This window comes from Oenanthe melanoleuca, chromosome 5 (assembly GCF_029582105.1).
Source record: "Oenanthe melanoleuca isolate GR-GAL-2019-014 chromosome 5, OMel1.0, whole genome shotgun sequence".
NCBI classification, from domain to species: domain Eukaryota; kingdom Metazoa; phylum Chordata; class Aves; order Passeriformes; family Muscicapidae; genus Oenanthe; species Oenanthe melanoleuca.
In genome coordinates, this window is record NC_079339.1 from 532,250 (window position 1) to 546,791 (window position 14,542).

The following is a 14,542-nucleotide window of genomic DNA, read 5'->3' on the forward strand; positions in this document are numbered from 1 at the left end:
ATTTTTAACGTTGACTGAAGTGGCATATTTAGATTTGCATTTTTCAGTGTCTTCCATGATGGTGTTTCCAACTTTAAATTGATTATTCAGTGGGTTCAGGGTGCATTTGGCTGCAGTGTTGTATCCGGTGGCTGTCAGTGAATTTATGTGATAAAATCTGGAGCTGCAGATGAGGATGAACTCTTAAGTCAGTGAGTCAGGAATGTCCTGCTGAGCAGTCCTATTTCTGCCAGAAGCATTTTCATATCTAGCAAAGGGGATGGGCTGGAAAGCATCGTGGTGGAGAAAGCTCCTGGTGGCCGTCTGCCTTAGCTGCTTATGCAGCTGTTTTTCCTGGGAGCCTTTCCAGGAGAGCAGTGTGTCATTGCTGTTCCAGAAAATGTCTTTTGTGCCTGTCTCATGCTGCAGTGCATTAAGCCCTATCTCCAATAAACCCTTGTCCAAATCCATGTGGGATGTGACCCTCTGGGATCAGCCCAGCCAGCCCATAGTGCATCCCCAATAAACCCTTGTCCAAATCCATGTGGAATGTGGCCCTCTGGGATCAGCCCAGCCAGTCCTTGGATGTCCCTCTGTCACTTTGGGAGTTGTATCCCTCTTGCTTTCCTGCCCTCCTATTTTGAGTCATGTATTTGTATATTATACACAGGAGATCATGTCAAAATCCTGTGCCTGCCACAGAAGCCACTCTGCTACTGGAGAGGTGACTTGTGCTGCCATTTAGCTCAGCACTAGGAATATTTCCTGGAGATTTTTAAGATTTTACATTCCCAAATATACTCAGAGAGAGAAAGTAGCATCTCTTAGTCTGATTGACCTTTGAGTGTAGTCAAGCTTATGAGAATTACCAAATTCTCTGTGTGTTCATATTATTAAATATAAGTGCAAATTTCTGATACATTTTAATTGTAGAAGGAAGAAATCCGTGAAGTTCTGCTCTATTTCAGGCAGATAAATAAATTTCAGATAAATAATTCATTGTGTACTGTGCTTGGTTGTAGTGTGGGACAAGATTTATACAGAAGCAATTATCTTTTAGGGAATAGTACAATGCTTTTTAACAGTATCATAGAAACACAGTATTTGCTCAGCAGCTTGAATAAACAACTAATAAAAAATATGCATGAGTTTATTAGTGTTTTATTGTTGAGTACAAAAATGTCCATGCTTTACTTATTAAGTATGAATTTAAACTGAAATAGTCCTAAGTTAGTCACTAGGCAACTCTTACTGGCCTGGAAACTTGGATGAGTCTTGTTCAATGAGAATTTTGTAACCCATATTCTTTCTGTAATTTTACCTTAACTTAGGTGCTGTTCTTGGGGAATGTGTTAAATTCACTGAAGCTTCTCTTTTGACAGAAAATATTCAGGTACATCTGCAGGCAGAAGATCAGCCATTTGTGCTAGAGGTTTTTACCAAGGATAATATTCTCTTGGTATTATCTGGCACTAACATGGCATACTCTCAGTAGTAAAACAAGGTGCAACATCCCACATGATACTGATTCTTCAGGCAGGTCACAGAAGTCTGGCCATGATCTTATCCTTTCATAAGCTGCCCTGGAAAACTATACAAGACTTTCTCCCTTCATTTCCAGCTTGAGCAAGAAATATGCAAGAACTCTTTGTTCTTTTCAGCTGCTGTTACTTGGAATAATTTGTAGGAGATGCTTTGAAAAGTCGAGTTGCCATTTAGCTTTGTGGGGGGTGGTCTGGCACTGTTGGAAGGCAGTTGATGTGAGTGGTGATGTGGGCATTTGTTCACTCAGGATTGATTGTTTGAGACTCCCTCGTGCAATGGCAGCTGTCATGATCTGTGTTAAATTGCAAGAAATTAGTTCCAAAAGCAGGCCCTGGTGGGCCAGGAGTCTGGGATAACAGGAGGGGGAAATAGGATGCCATTCAAAGTTTGTGCTAGGCTGGCTGCAGGAAGGTTTCTTCTGGGACTCTTGGCAAGCAGAGCACCAGGGAGTGGCAGGGGCCCTTCCCTGCCTTAATAAAAATAGGAACACAAATCTAATAAGAATTACTTTTGCAAGGGTTTTGTGCTGGTTTTGACCCCAGAAGTTTCAAAATGAGATGAAGAAGTGCCAAGAGTAAGTTCTACATCAGCAGGAAGCGTCCTCAATAAATCAAAGAAGAAATAGCTCTGTGATGTAGATAAATGTGTTTCTGAGGTAACCATGGCTGGTGGCAAACATACAAGCATTTTTCATGGTGTCTCCAGGCAATTATGAAGATACTTTGTCAATGTGATAGGAGGAGGGGAGAGGGCAGAATCCTCCCTAAAGTGCTAACAGTGTGTTGCAAAGCACCAGGAGGAACGGAGGGTTTTCTGTGTGGGCTTTGTTACTTGGCAGGGTCTGCTATGACTAAATCTCCAAAGACTGCAGTTCCTTTTTATTTTTTATTTTCTTTAAAATTGCATTTATTTGTGTATTATACAGTTGGTAAGTGAAAAAACCAACCTCACCTTATCAGACTATGTATGGGCTTTATTTGTAAAATGTTTCTAGCTGCCTGTTCAGCATGACTGGAAAACCCTGTAGCTGTGAAGCCTCAGTCGAATCACTCACTTGCCAGAGCTCAGAGCTCCCATGTTAGTCACAGGAAGCATGTGCAGAAAAGCCTGACCCAGATCCACCAGTGATCCACTTCTGTAGCTGGGCTACATGTGCCCTCTATTTTCTTCCTTTATATTGTTACATCTGTTGATTTTTTAATTATTTTTTTAAAATATTCATCATGCAGTGAGGAGTGTTTGTCTGAAATTCTGAATTAAGTACATTCTTTTAAGAGGAACAAAGCCAAATGGCTAAGGCAGCAGCCTAACTTTAATATCTCTGGTTAGCAAAACACTTGCCTAAAGTGAAGCCAAAGCACCTCACAGGAGTCCTGCTTTCAATGGGAATTTATTAGAATTATTTATTAAATTGAGAAAAGACATTTTTGCACTTCAATGATTTAGATTGGACAAAAGTCAACACCGGATACTTTTTGCTTAAGTTGTTAAATCTGAAAACAAATGATGACCAAACCAAACCAAAACAAATAAATGACTCTATTTTCTGAGATTGCAATGTGATGGGAACCAGGCTGAGATCCAGGGAGCCTGCAGATAGAGCTGTGCTTGCTCTGGAAGTGCAGTCAGTGTCTGGCTCTCTGTGCAGGACTCAGCAGCGTGTCTGACCTTGGGTTTTCAGCACAGCCCAGGCTGTGCTGGAGCTCTCCCATGGGTTTGTGAAATCCAGGAGGGTTTGGAGGAGTGGAGGGGGTTCGGAGGAGGTATGGAAACACAGAATTCTCCAGCTATAAGATTGGTTCTAATCAGTTTTTAGTAATCAGTCAAGGAAATGTAAGCATTAGATATGCTTGGGGTTTAATTAGCTGGCTTTCTGGAAATCCTTTGTCTCTTAGTCTGTGAAAAATTACAGCTGTCAACTAAAATTTGGGCAGGAATCCTCTGTAATGGTTTTGTCCAAGCACACCCAAACTCATATTTAAAATCCTGAAGTGTGATTGTCCTGAAAGTGAGGCTGTTTAGCACTGGGTGAAATGGCCTAGGACAGGATGAGTTCCCTGGCAGAGCAGGACAAGTGTGCTGAGTTCCCTTGGCATGTCCTGCTTTACATCAGTAGGTGAACCAGGCTGTTACATCCACCCTTGCTTGAAAGTGCTAATACTGTAAGGCTGCTGGCTTATCATAGGTTTGTCCAGCAAATCTAGTAAATGTACACCCATTTCCTCTTTAAAATAAAAAAAGCCTACACTAAGACCACTTATTTCCTTTCCCCTCCCTTTTACACAACTGTAATGCTGCTTACTGCAAGCACTTGAGAAATGCTAAATGGGGGTTGGAAATGTATAAGCAGATGCTTAAAAATGCTTTTTTCTGTTTTTTCTCTTACTTCTCTTCATCAGATGCTTTTATGTCTGCATTAAGCACCATTTATCCTCTTTTTTAAATAGGCTGAACATCACATGTAAAAAAAAATCCTTTTCATTGATTTAAGTGAGTTGGAAACTGTGTGGAAGTGCTACAAAACTGTGTGTCACACTCATCCTTTTCCCTGGCAGTGTTTAATTATTGGAGGTGGCCCCTGTGGCCTGCGGACTGCCATTGAACTTGCCTTCCTGGGAGCCAAGGTTGTGGTCGTGGAGAAGAGGGACACTTTCTCAAGGAACAATGTGCTGCATCTCTGGCCCTTCACCATCCACGACCTCCGGGGACTGGGAGCGAAGAAATTTTATGGGAAGTTCTGTGCAGGATCTATTGATCACATTAGTAAGTATCTGAGGGTGTGGGCACTGTTTGGGTAAGAGGTTACCAGGAGAAGAAGGCTGGTGGAGATGTTCTTGGTTTGGCAGAAAGTTCATCTGCCTTAAGCATGTGCAAGTTCATGTGTGCACACAGAGGGGAAAAGAAATGGTCTTGTTAAGGTAAAGTGGCCATAAAAAAGCTACAGTCTTATGGAGCAAATTTTTTTGTTAGGCTGGTATGGTTAAACAACAAGTTTTGATTATGAGGTATGGAGAATACTGATATTTACTCCAGTATGTTGGAGGTAGACACAAATAGCAGAGTGGACAGTTTTATGGGGAAATATGCTGCAAAATTTCGTATTCTAAAAGATCCTGGTTAGCAGATCCTTGAAGTATCATTGAGAGGCAAACCTCTACAAAAGGACTCTAAGAAACTCAACTGAAAAGAGTTTTGCTGACAAGACTGTGCTGCAAGAGGAAAAGGAGGCGGAAGAGAACAACATCCTGTGGTGGTTGCTGTGTTTGCAATGATTACAGCATGGGAAATAGAAATGCTGCATGCTTGTGTTCAAATGGATTTCAGTTCTCCAGCAGGCTGGGGGCAGCTGGGGCTGCTTGCTTATCTGACACATCTTTGTCACTTGCTCTCCACAGGTATTCGACAGCTTCAGCTCATCCTCTTCAAAGTTGCACTCATCCTGGGAGTGGAAATTCACGTGAACCTGGAATTTGTGAAAGTCCTGGAGCCTCCTGAAGATCAAGAAAACCAAAGTATAATTTATCATAATACAGTTCTGTGCACAGCAACTTCTTTTTGTGCCTGATGCTGTGTGAAGTCGTACAAGGCAGTTGAACTCTGTTTAAAGAAATCAGTTTTTTTGCCCCTCTTATTCAGCCAGCCTTGCTCTGTGCAGTTACAGGCATGATAAGTGTCAGTGTGACAGAGCACTGATAAATCTAAAAATACAACCCAGGCTGAGAGGCTGAGCTTTTGTACTATGCCTTCTGGCATGTGTTTGAGGCTTTGTAGGGAGTCTGGTGTGGCTTCTTGGGATCTTCTTGCAAAAACAGATTTTGATTGATAATATAAATATTGAGGATGGATTAAATGCCCACGGCCTTGTTTTGTGTTCACATTTAATATAACTCCCACTGGCACACAGAGTCTTATCAGCACTCTTATGCAAGATTTTTAAACAACAGAAATAGATTTCTAATTTTCTTGGTTTTAAAATACTAGTATTTAGGATGCAGTAGCACTAAAACATTTTAAAACTTTAATTAAAACACTATGGTGTCTCTTCAAAGGGTCATATAGTGACAGTAGAACAGGTATGTTGGTTTAAGTAGTTAAAGTATATACAATTTTAAAATATGGACAAGTACAAACACTTTCACATAATCAGCTTTGTAAAAAGATTAAATGTAGCTTTGTGATCATGCTTCCATTTAATTTCTGTTTAGAAGACAATTAAAAGCATTAATGGTGGAATGCCATTTTTCTTCTTTTAGTAGCCAGCTCTTCCTTGCTGTAACCACATGTGTACTGCCCTGCTGAGGTGGCTGTGGGGTTATTTCTGTGAGAATCAGGTGCTTGGGCATCTTGTGGTGTGGCTGTGAGAGGAAGTTCCTGCATTAAATGATCCAGAGAATGAGAAATGCACCCTTTATCTCAGTGCCCTTTCCTAGACTCTGAAATCATTTCTCCACTGTAATACTGAAGAATTAATGAATATCATTTGTGTTTTCAGAGACAGGTTGGAGGGCTGAGTTTCTCCCCATGGATCACCCTTTGTCAGAGTATGAATTTGATGTTATCATTGGTGCAGATGGCCGCAGGAACACGTTAGAAGGTGGGTGGATGTGTGTTTTTAGCTTTTAGGTCTTTAGGGTACCCTGAAAGATCTGACAGCCAGAGGAGAGCTCAAAGCAGCAGGTTACCTTTCAATCCACAAAGTCTGCGTGAAAGCTGTTATTTTATGTGGCACCTCTTGGTTTTGTTGTTGTGTCATAGCTCAAAATAAAAGAATTCAATGTCATTTCTGCTTCTGAGCTCTGTGTCTCTGCACTGCCTACAGAATGCATGGTGGTGCCATTGGGCCTGCTTCAAGGTTAGCTAATTATGTGATGATTTAACTTGAAGGAGGCTGGCAAGGAACATGTCAGGAATTGCATAGCCTTTGCTGTTGTGCTGTGAATTTGCCCTGCGTGCTTGAACTCATGACCAAAAAGGTGACTGCAGGTTTTTAAGGAAGGCAAGAGAGGCTTTGCTTCTTTGTAAATGAGATGAACTTCAGAAGCAGTTACTCTAGAAACAGTAGCAAAAATAATAAACAGCTCTAAGGGTGTGGGAGGAGGGTGGGTAAATGTTTCCTGGTCAGTCACTGCTGAGAATTCAGACCACCTGAGCTGTATCTCTCAGAGAGACCCTGGGTAAGCTGCTCCTGCATCACAGGAACAAACCTGTTACTTAATTATGTATTTCCCTTTTGACTCTAATTATATCCATCTAGTTTCCATTCTCTAAGTACACTTTTTCCCTTTTTTTATTGGCTTCATAGTTTGTCTGCTTATTCTTTTATCTGCCAACCACAATGTGCTTACAGCTAATTCCTCATAATGCTGTACTGGAAATTTCCCTACATTGTTGTCCAGCTGTCCCCCATAAAAGACTGTTTGAATAGTCAGGCACCAGCAAAACCTAATTATTCTTATCTCAGCTGCAGAGTGTGTTGAGAGGTTAATGTTTATCATCATACCAGGATCCAGGGGAGTGATTGGTGTACAGAAGCTGATGTTGTCATATAAAATCTATCCCAGTGAAATAACGAGAGCATATCAAGAGGCACAGGGACAAAAATTCATAACCAATTTATTTCTTGCTATAAAATAACATATTGGCTGAAGTCATATGCAATGGGATAAGGATACTCCAAGGATCCTCTGTCCTACTTCATAATTTAATTACAGCTAAGGGGAACACACAGATGGAAAAGCTTCAATGTGTGATTGCAAGATTGTGGCTTAGGGGCCTTTTTTCAGTGAAAAGTGAAAGAAAAGATGAAGCAAGGAGCTTCTCAGTTGGTCTTACCTTGGAAATACAACAGTTAAGCCACTGAATACTTTTCAATCCCAAATATCTGTGAAAAATGTCATTAGCTGGTAGTGTGTGCACCTAGGCACTGCTACAGAGGTTTCTATTTTCCACATTGTTCTCTGCTGCTTTTGGCTGCTGATCTCCTTTTTCATGAGGTGTTTACCAGCTATATAATAAATATCTAACTTGCCATTTAGCATGTTAAAAATGTCTCCCTCCACTGAAATGGACCTGTTCTATTTCCAGACATGTCAAAAATATTTTTCATGTTTTTCTTTAGTCATAATTTTTTTCCTTGACTTCTTCCCTTAGTTCCCCACCCAACCATTTCTTTTGTAGTCAGACTCTATCTTGAATGCAGCACAGCTCCAGTTTTGCAGCTGAAGGTGGGAAGAAAAGATTCTTTACATTCAAGAGAATTTTGGAGGCATGGTGGATCCACTGATGGTGTGTTGTTTGATAAAGTGTAGGAAAGATACTGAGCTGCCTCGAGCTCCCTGAAAGTCCAGTCTGAAGTTTGCAGTGGTTTTGATCCCTGTCTTTGCTCCCCAGGCTTCAGGAGGAAGGAATTTCGTGGAAAGCTGGCCATTGCAATCACTGCCAATTTTATAAACAGAAATACAACTGCAGAAGCCAAGGTAGAAGAAATTAGTGGGGTTGCTTTCATCTTCAACCAGAAGTTCTTCCAGGACCTGAAAGAAGAAACAGGTGGGTGCATCCTCATTTGTTCCACTACCAAATACAAGAGGCAGCAGGGGAGCTCTGTGTGCCAGGCCACCCTCTAGTTACTGGTAACATCAGGTTTGAGTAATGTGGGTAAAAAATTTCCAAGTGATAAAATGTTGTTGATGTCAGAAGCTTGCAGATGAAGGTGTCCATTTATGGTACAGTGGGATATTTTTTTAGCTTGGGTGTTGCCACATCATGGCTTGTTTTAGTGTTTAAATTTTTCTCAACTGCAAAAATGTCTGCTATGTTGAACAAATTTGGAAGAGCATTTTCAGGGCCCAGAGATTTTCCCTTAAGACATGATTTGTTTTGTTTCTATCTGTTCACATGCTGAACAGCTTAAACCCTTTGAAAAAGTCTCTGCCCTTCTGGGAGGAGTTTATTCCTGCTTTTGATGTGTGGAGCTGATAAACTGAGAAGAACTAGCATCTGCCATAAGTACTAAAAATATAAACTGTGAAACACATCTTAATGGAGAGGAGTTTCAGAACAGTTGTATTCACTGTCAGTACAATCAGTTCTATTCTTGATTTGCAGTTGATTTTTTAAAAAATTATTATTATAATTGAAACCAAACCCCTGGTTAGACTCAGTACCAGAGCCCTAGCAACCCAAAACCCACTTGTTCCTTGGTAGAACCCTGTTCTAGCTCAGGAGCTGTTAATGCTGTAGTTACCTGGCTGTCCCTGCCAGAATGCTGAATAACTTCAAACTCTGCTGAGGAAAACTCCTGTTGGTGACACCAATCTCCTCTCTAGTTTTGTTTCCTAGCATTTTTCCCACTAATCCTTTATCCCAGCTGGGAGAGTGGGTGCATCCCAGGAAGGAAAGGCATCTGCTGGGATCAATCCCACATTGTTAGAAATGACACAGGGAGGGCACAGCTCACTGACAAATGTGTGTCTCTTTTCAGGGATTGACCTGGAGAATATTGTTTACTATAAGGACAGCACGCATTATTTTGTGATGACAGCAAAAAAGCAGAGTCTTCTGGACAAAGGAGTGATTATTAATGTATGTAAAAATGCTGGTTAACCCCTATTTTATTTATTTGGCCCAGAGTAAGCAAATGCATAAATGCTGTTGCATGTTAGAGAGGGTGTTTATAGACTTAATCACTTCATGCAAACTCAGGTCACTTGGATCTTGCTCTGATGTTTTTAGAAATTGCTTTTGCCTCCAGTCAGCTCAAAGTTTCTGCAGAGAACTGAAAACAATACTTCCTAAATTAATCAGGCTTGAAACTGGCTGAAATGGGACCTTGACTCACCTTGGAAATAGAAAATTAAAAACCTCAGTTGTTTAAGGGCAAACTTAGCACATCTATGTCCAGTTTTTTCAGGCAAATAAGGAAGCATGAAAACCTACCCCAGGCTAAATTGCAAATTCTCTAAAGTGGCCAAAACATAAAGAAGGCTGTAAACATGATGGCCTGACCTTTCAGGGGTACTTGGGATTTTGAGGTATTTTTTCTTTTTCTTTTTTTTTTTTCTTTTTTCTTCTTCTGTAAAATATAGAGTTTATTTTAATTTGTTTCTAAAAAGTGTTATGGCACCACTTAAATTTCCCTTCCTGGAAACTCAAGAGAGGTCGATTTTTCTTGCAAAGCAAGACTGTGCCAAAACAGCCAAGTGTAATTTCCTGAAGGAAGTACTTGTGGGGAGCTGTCAGAAGGGCTCTTGGCTTTCTGATGGGCTTTCTGATGAATGCCATGACTCCCTGCCCTTTGGGAGCCAGGGGCTGCTAGGGCAGAGCTGTGTCCATGGGCAGGGTGGGAGAGAGGAAGGCTGGAATCTTTTGAGGCTGTGGGACTGATCCTGGTAGGTGAGAGCAGTCCCAGGGGATCCTTGGGGAGTTTGGAGCAGAGGAGCAGCAGCTGTGGCTCCTCATAGCTGTTTTCCTGACCTACTCAGCTCTGAGTGGAAAGAAAAGCCACCTCAGTGTGTCTGGAACAACTGGGCTAATAGGGGTTCTGTGGTATCATCTGTGATTAGGGGTCTTATCCATGATTAGGCTGGAAATAGAACCTGCCTTATTAATAATCACTGCCTTTAAGTAGCATGACCTGTAAAGGCAGGGCCCTTCACCACTCTGGCCATAAAACACCCCAGCCCAAAAATGAACTGAAAAGCTGCTAAGATCCAGGTTTGAGCAGGGAGTTGTTCCTGAGATGTCAGTCAGACCTGGAGGCTGAGCCCCACGCTACAGCAGCAGTGTTTCTACTCTCTGTGGCTTCAGAGGTGGGGTGCACACCTTTCTGTGTGTGCAGAAAAGCCTTGCAGTGATGTGGATAACATCTTTTGATGTGAGGGAAGCAATGTTCTGAAAACATCACATAACCAAGGAGCTGGGAGGAACTATAATATTTTATTGCAAACAAAGCTGCTCGTTCAGTGTGGGCAAGGAGAGTTGCTTTGGGGCAGTACCTATGTACCTTTTGGAGGAGATGACAAGTGTCATTTGTTTCTTGTTGCTGTGAGATGTGTGAGGCTGCAGTGTTCCAGTTCAGAGAGGATATTGGATATTGGAGTTTCTCACCCCACATCCTTGTCTCCTTGCAGGACTCCATTGACACCGAGCTGCTGCTCTGTGGGGAGAATGTGAACCAGAGCAATTTGCTGTCCTATGCCAGAGAAGCTGCTGACTTTGCAACCAACTACCAGCTGCCTTCCTTGGATTTTGCAATTAATCACTATGGGCAGCCAGATGTGGCAATGTTTGATTTTACCTCCATGTATGCATCTGAGAACGCTGCGCTGGTGAGAGAGAGGCACAGGCATCAGCTCCTGGTGGCCCTTGTTGGAGACAGCTTGCTTGAGGTACATCTTGGCATGCCTTCCAAGTAGTGTTTTCAGGTTTTTTATTTTATTTCCTTCATCCAACCACTCAAATCTACCCTTCAGTGTAAAATATCCTCTTTTAAATGTCCTGAAACAGTGGGACCTTCTTTGGGATAGACTTTTTTTCACCTTTTTTCTTTTCTCTTCTTTTTTATGTTGTGGTTTGTCATAGCTAATTCTTGGCTGGCAACCTCTGGCTGAGATCTCATTTTGCTTTATGCAAGTTGTGTTTCTGTCTGAAAACTGTGAGCTCTGTGTCCTCAGCTTGGGTGCATGGCATAATTTTACTGAATTCCATCATAGACAAAAACTTGATCCAAATTATTATTGCAGCCTCTTTGCCTTAGTACCTTCCCTGTTTTTTTCTTTCTGAAGTGAAAAGTGTATGCTGCAACTTTTTTTTTTAAACTCATGCTGACAGCCTGAGGCATTTGTAAAGAACAGTCCAAAGCAAATTTAGGAGGTGAGAAAGGCATCTTTCTTTTTCTCCTTGAGTAATTCTTGAGTCTTTTTTTTTTTTTTCCTCAGCCTTTATCTTTTGAAGCTAAGACATATGCTGTTAAATATAGAAATTTAAAAAAGGAAAAAGTGAAAAAAAGTAATCTTTTTTTCCCTGAGACTTAAAGGAGAGGCACAAAATGTCTTTAAGAGAGTCATTTTTACTCGTGTCAAAATTTATTTTGCGTTTTGACCCTTTTTGATGCTATGAAACCCTAGACTCCAAACTCACACTGGGAGTTGCTTTTGTGGTGAGAACTGGAGAAGTGCAAGGGTTTGAAGTGTGTGTGTGCTTGTTGCAGCCCTTCTGGCCGATGGGCACTGGCTGTGCCAGGGGGTTCCTGGCTGCCTTCGACACGGCGTGGATGGTGCGGAGCTGGGCGCAGGGCAAGCCCCCGCTGGAGATCCTGGCTGAGAGGTGAGTGCTGCACCCGCAACCTGGGCCTGAGCTCCCTGTGCCTGCTGCCTCTGACCCCCAGCACAGCACTGCTCTGCACCAGTTTGAGTGATGGAGCTAAATCCACGGGCGTGTGGTTAAATAGAAGTGTGGGATTTCACATGGGGAAAGATTTAAATTTAGGGGTTTTATAATATTGTAAAAGGTATGGGACAAGATGGAGGATTTTTCCTTCTTCTTCATAATTTCTGGTAGTAGTTAGTGCTGCACTAAAAGTCACAGAAATTTGGTCAAAAGTATAAATAATATAGGTGTTAATTCTCTGTTAGACTGCTTGGCTTTAACAAACCTTGTAGCCGCTGGATCTTCCTCCACTTTGCTCTCCTCTAGCAGGTGGCTAGAGGTGTTGCTGAGCTCTCTGTACTTTAGATAAATTTTAATAAACAGCCAAGCCCAAACATGAGAAAATCCATTTCCTTCATGTATTTTTTAATCCTGGCTCTGAGTGAAAACAGAAGAAACTTCAGACAAACCACTAATTAAGTGGTGCAAACACCACCCTGTTACATGTTCCCCAGCATTTCCAATGCTGTGAAGAGCCACAGCAGTGCTGAAAGGCAGTAGGCTTCAGAATGCTCTCAGGAGAAATGTTATTTGGGTGCAAATCACTGATTTATACCACTTAAGTGTGATCCTTAAAGAAATGAACCAAAGAGACCTTGTATCAAAACCCCCAAACCTCCAGCCATCTCAACACCTGTTTTTTGTCATAAAAATAATCCTGAAGGGAATCTAAATAAATAATTCTTCAACACTAACAGCTTTCAGAGTTGATCTGATTTTAACTCTGCAGTTAGGCTTAGCAGTGCTCTCTTTAGGCTGATAAATACGTGGCAAAGGAGAATTGTTATAATGCTGCACCAGAAGCTTTTTTTGACTGGAGCAAGAAAATCTGTTGTTGAGTACAGCAGCAGTCCTGGTGTCACCGTGGTCTGATGGTTGAAATTGCTGACTTAGGTCCTGCTGGCAGCCACCCTGCTGTGCTCCAGCTGCCCAGGCTGTTTTGGGGCAGATACGTAATGGGGAGAGTCATGGCTGTGGGAAGGCAAGCAGGAGCTTTACTAACCCCAGCACTCTGAGGTACAGGCCTGTGGGATGACTCAAGCACAGCCTAGTCCCAAATGGAAAATTGAACAGCATAGGAAAAAAAAGCTGTGGTGGTTATAGGAACTGCAGGATGACAGGATTTAGTGCTGCTATGTGGTAAAGAACTTACTCCTTGAGTAGATGTTAAAGCAAAACCAGATGACTGGATGATGTAACCTCCTTTTTTTACCCCCCCCCCCTTCTTTTTCTTGCTCACTTCCTGCCTCAGGAAAATATGGGTATAAGCTCTAAGTGTCTGTCTTGTTGTCCCTTTTCTGTCTGACATCCTTCTGTTGAGTAAGGATAAGAAATGGGATGGATACATTATGCATTTAGTCTGTAACATTTGTCCTGGCAGAGCCAAAATAAGGTTCAGGCAGCTGCAGAAAACCCCCACTCTCTTTATATAATAAATATTTATTCTAATACGTAACTCTTGCATCTTTTTCCTCTGCAAGAGAGAGCATTTATCGACTCTTGCCTCAGACGACCCCTGAAAATATTAATAAGAACTTTGACCAGTACACCATCGACCCAGGAACAAGATACCCCAACTTGAACTCGAGCTGTGTTCGACCTCACCAGGTCAGTACTGAAAAGGCTTGCTTGTGAAAGCAGTTCTTTTTTTGTCAAGGGTAAATAGAGCTGCAAGGAGTGTGTAAACAAAATCTTCAGGAGACTCCTTAATTTAGAACCAGCTGCTGATAAAGTTAACCTGGAAACAAAACTGATTTTTTTTTTTGTTGTCTGGTGTTATGCTGGGAATTGCTCTTCCTTGTAGGTGAGGCAATTATATGTTACCAATGAGCTGCATCAGTGTCCTCTTGAAAGGGTGAGCTCCATCAGAAGATCAGTGAACCTCAGAAGACAAGGTAAGTGGCACCTCCTGTTTGCTGTGCCTTCACACTTGTGGCCTTCTGAGCACACAAAAGCTGACAGAAATGTTTGCTGTCCTGTTTGTGCAGAGTCAGATATTCGGCCAAACAAGCTTTTGACATGGTGCCAGAAACAGACAGAGGGGTACAGGAACGTGAATGTCACTGACCTGACCAGCTCCTGGAAAAGTGGCCTTGCCCTGTGTGCCATCATCCATCGCTTCAGGCCTGACCTCATGTGAGTGGCACCTGTGGAGCTCCCTGGCTGGGGCATTTGGGCACTGTGAGACAGCCAGGACACCCCTGACACTCTCAGTCCCTTCTGTGGCTGCTTTCTGCAGGGAAGTGCACACCATGCCAGCTCTGGGGGTGGTCAGGGTGGGGTTGGGTTTGCTTTGTTCCTTCTGTATGCCCTTGCATGTTGTTTAAAATGAAATAATGTGCTTTCAAAGAGTTAGGAAGGCTTTGAACCCTCTGATTTATCATGTTTGTGGGAGTCACGTGTCATCTAAAAAGAGGTTTGTAGTTCTGGGGGAAGGTGTAGAGGTGTGTTCCCAGATCCCTGGAGACAGGTTTTAGTGTTTGTTTGAAAGCACAGCCATGAAACACAGACCTGAGATAGAGAAATGCTGTGTGAGCCTTCAGTGAGCCTTTCTCTGAGTGTGAAATGTGCCATGAAGCACAGACCTGAGTTA

At 42.2% G+C, this 14,542-nt stretch overlaps 1 protein-coding gene across 3 annotated transcripts in view; it reads left to right on the top strand.

The window, feature by feature from the left end:
* The window catches only part of MICAL2 (microtubule associated monooxygenase, calponin and LIM domain containing 2), a 107,628-nt gene that overhangs the window by 33,069 nt on the left and 60,017 nt on the right, over positions 1-14,542 (top strand). For all 3 annotated transcript variants that reach the window (XM_056493899.1, XM_056493900.1, XM_056493902.1), the window contains exons 3-12: positions 4,080-4,287; positions 4,920-5,036; positions 6,017-6,118; positions 7,915-8,070; positions 9,005-9,105; positions 10,653-10,910; positions 11,732-11,847; positions 13,431-13,557; positions 13,754-13,844; positions 13,938-14,085. In XM_056493899.1, the coding sequence (XP_056349874.1) occupies positions 4,080-4,287; positions 4,920-5,036; positions 6,017-6,118; positions 7,915-8,070; positions 9,005-9,105; positions 10,653-10,910; positions 11,732-11,847; positions 13,431-13,557; positions 13,754-13,844; positions 13,938-14,085 (1,424 nt within the window). The remainder of the gene's footprint in view (positions 1-4,079; positions 4,288-4,919; positions 5,037-6,016; positions 6,119-7,914; positions 8,071-9,004; positions 9,106-10,652; positions 10,911-11,731; positions 11,848-13,430; positions 13,558-13,753; positions 13,845-13,937; positions 14,086-14,542) is intronic.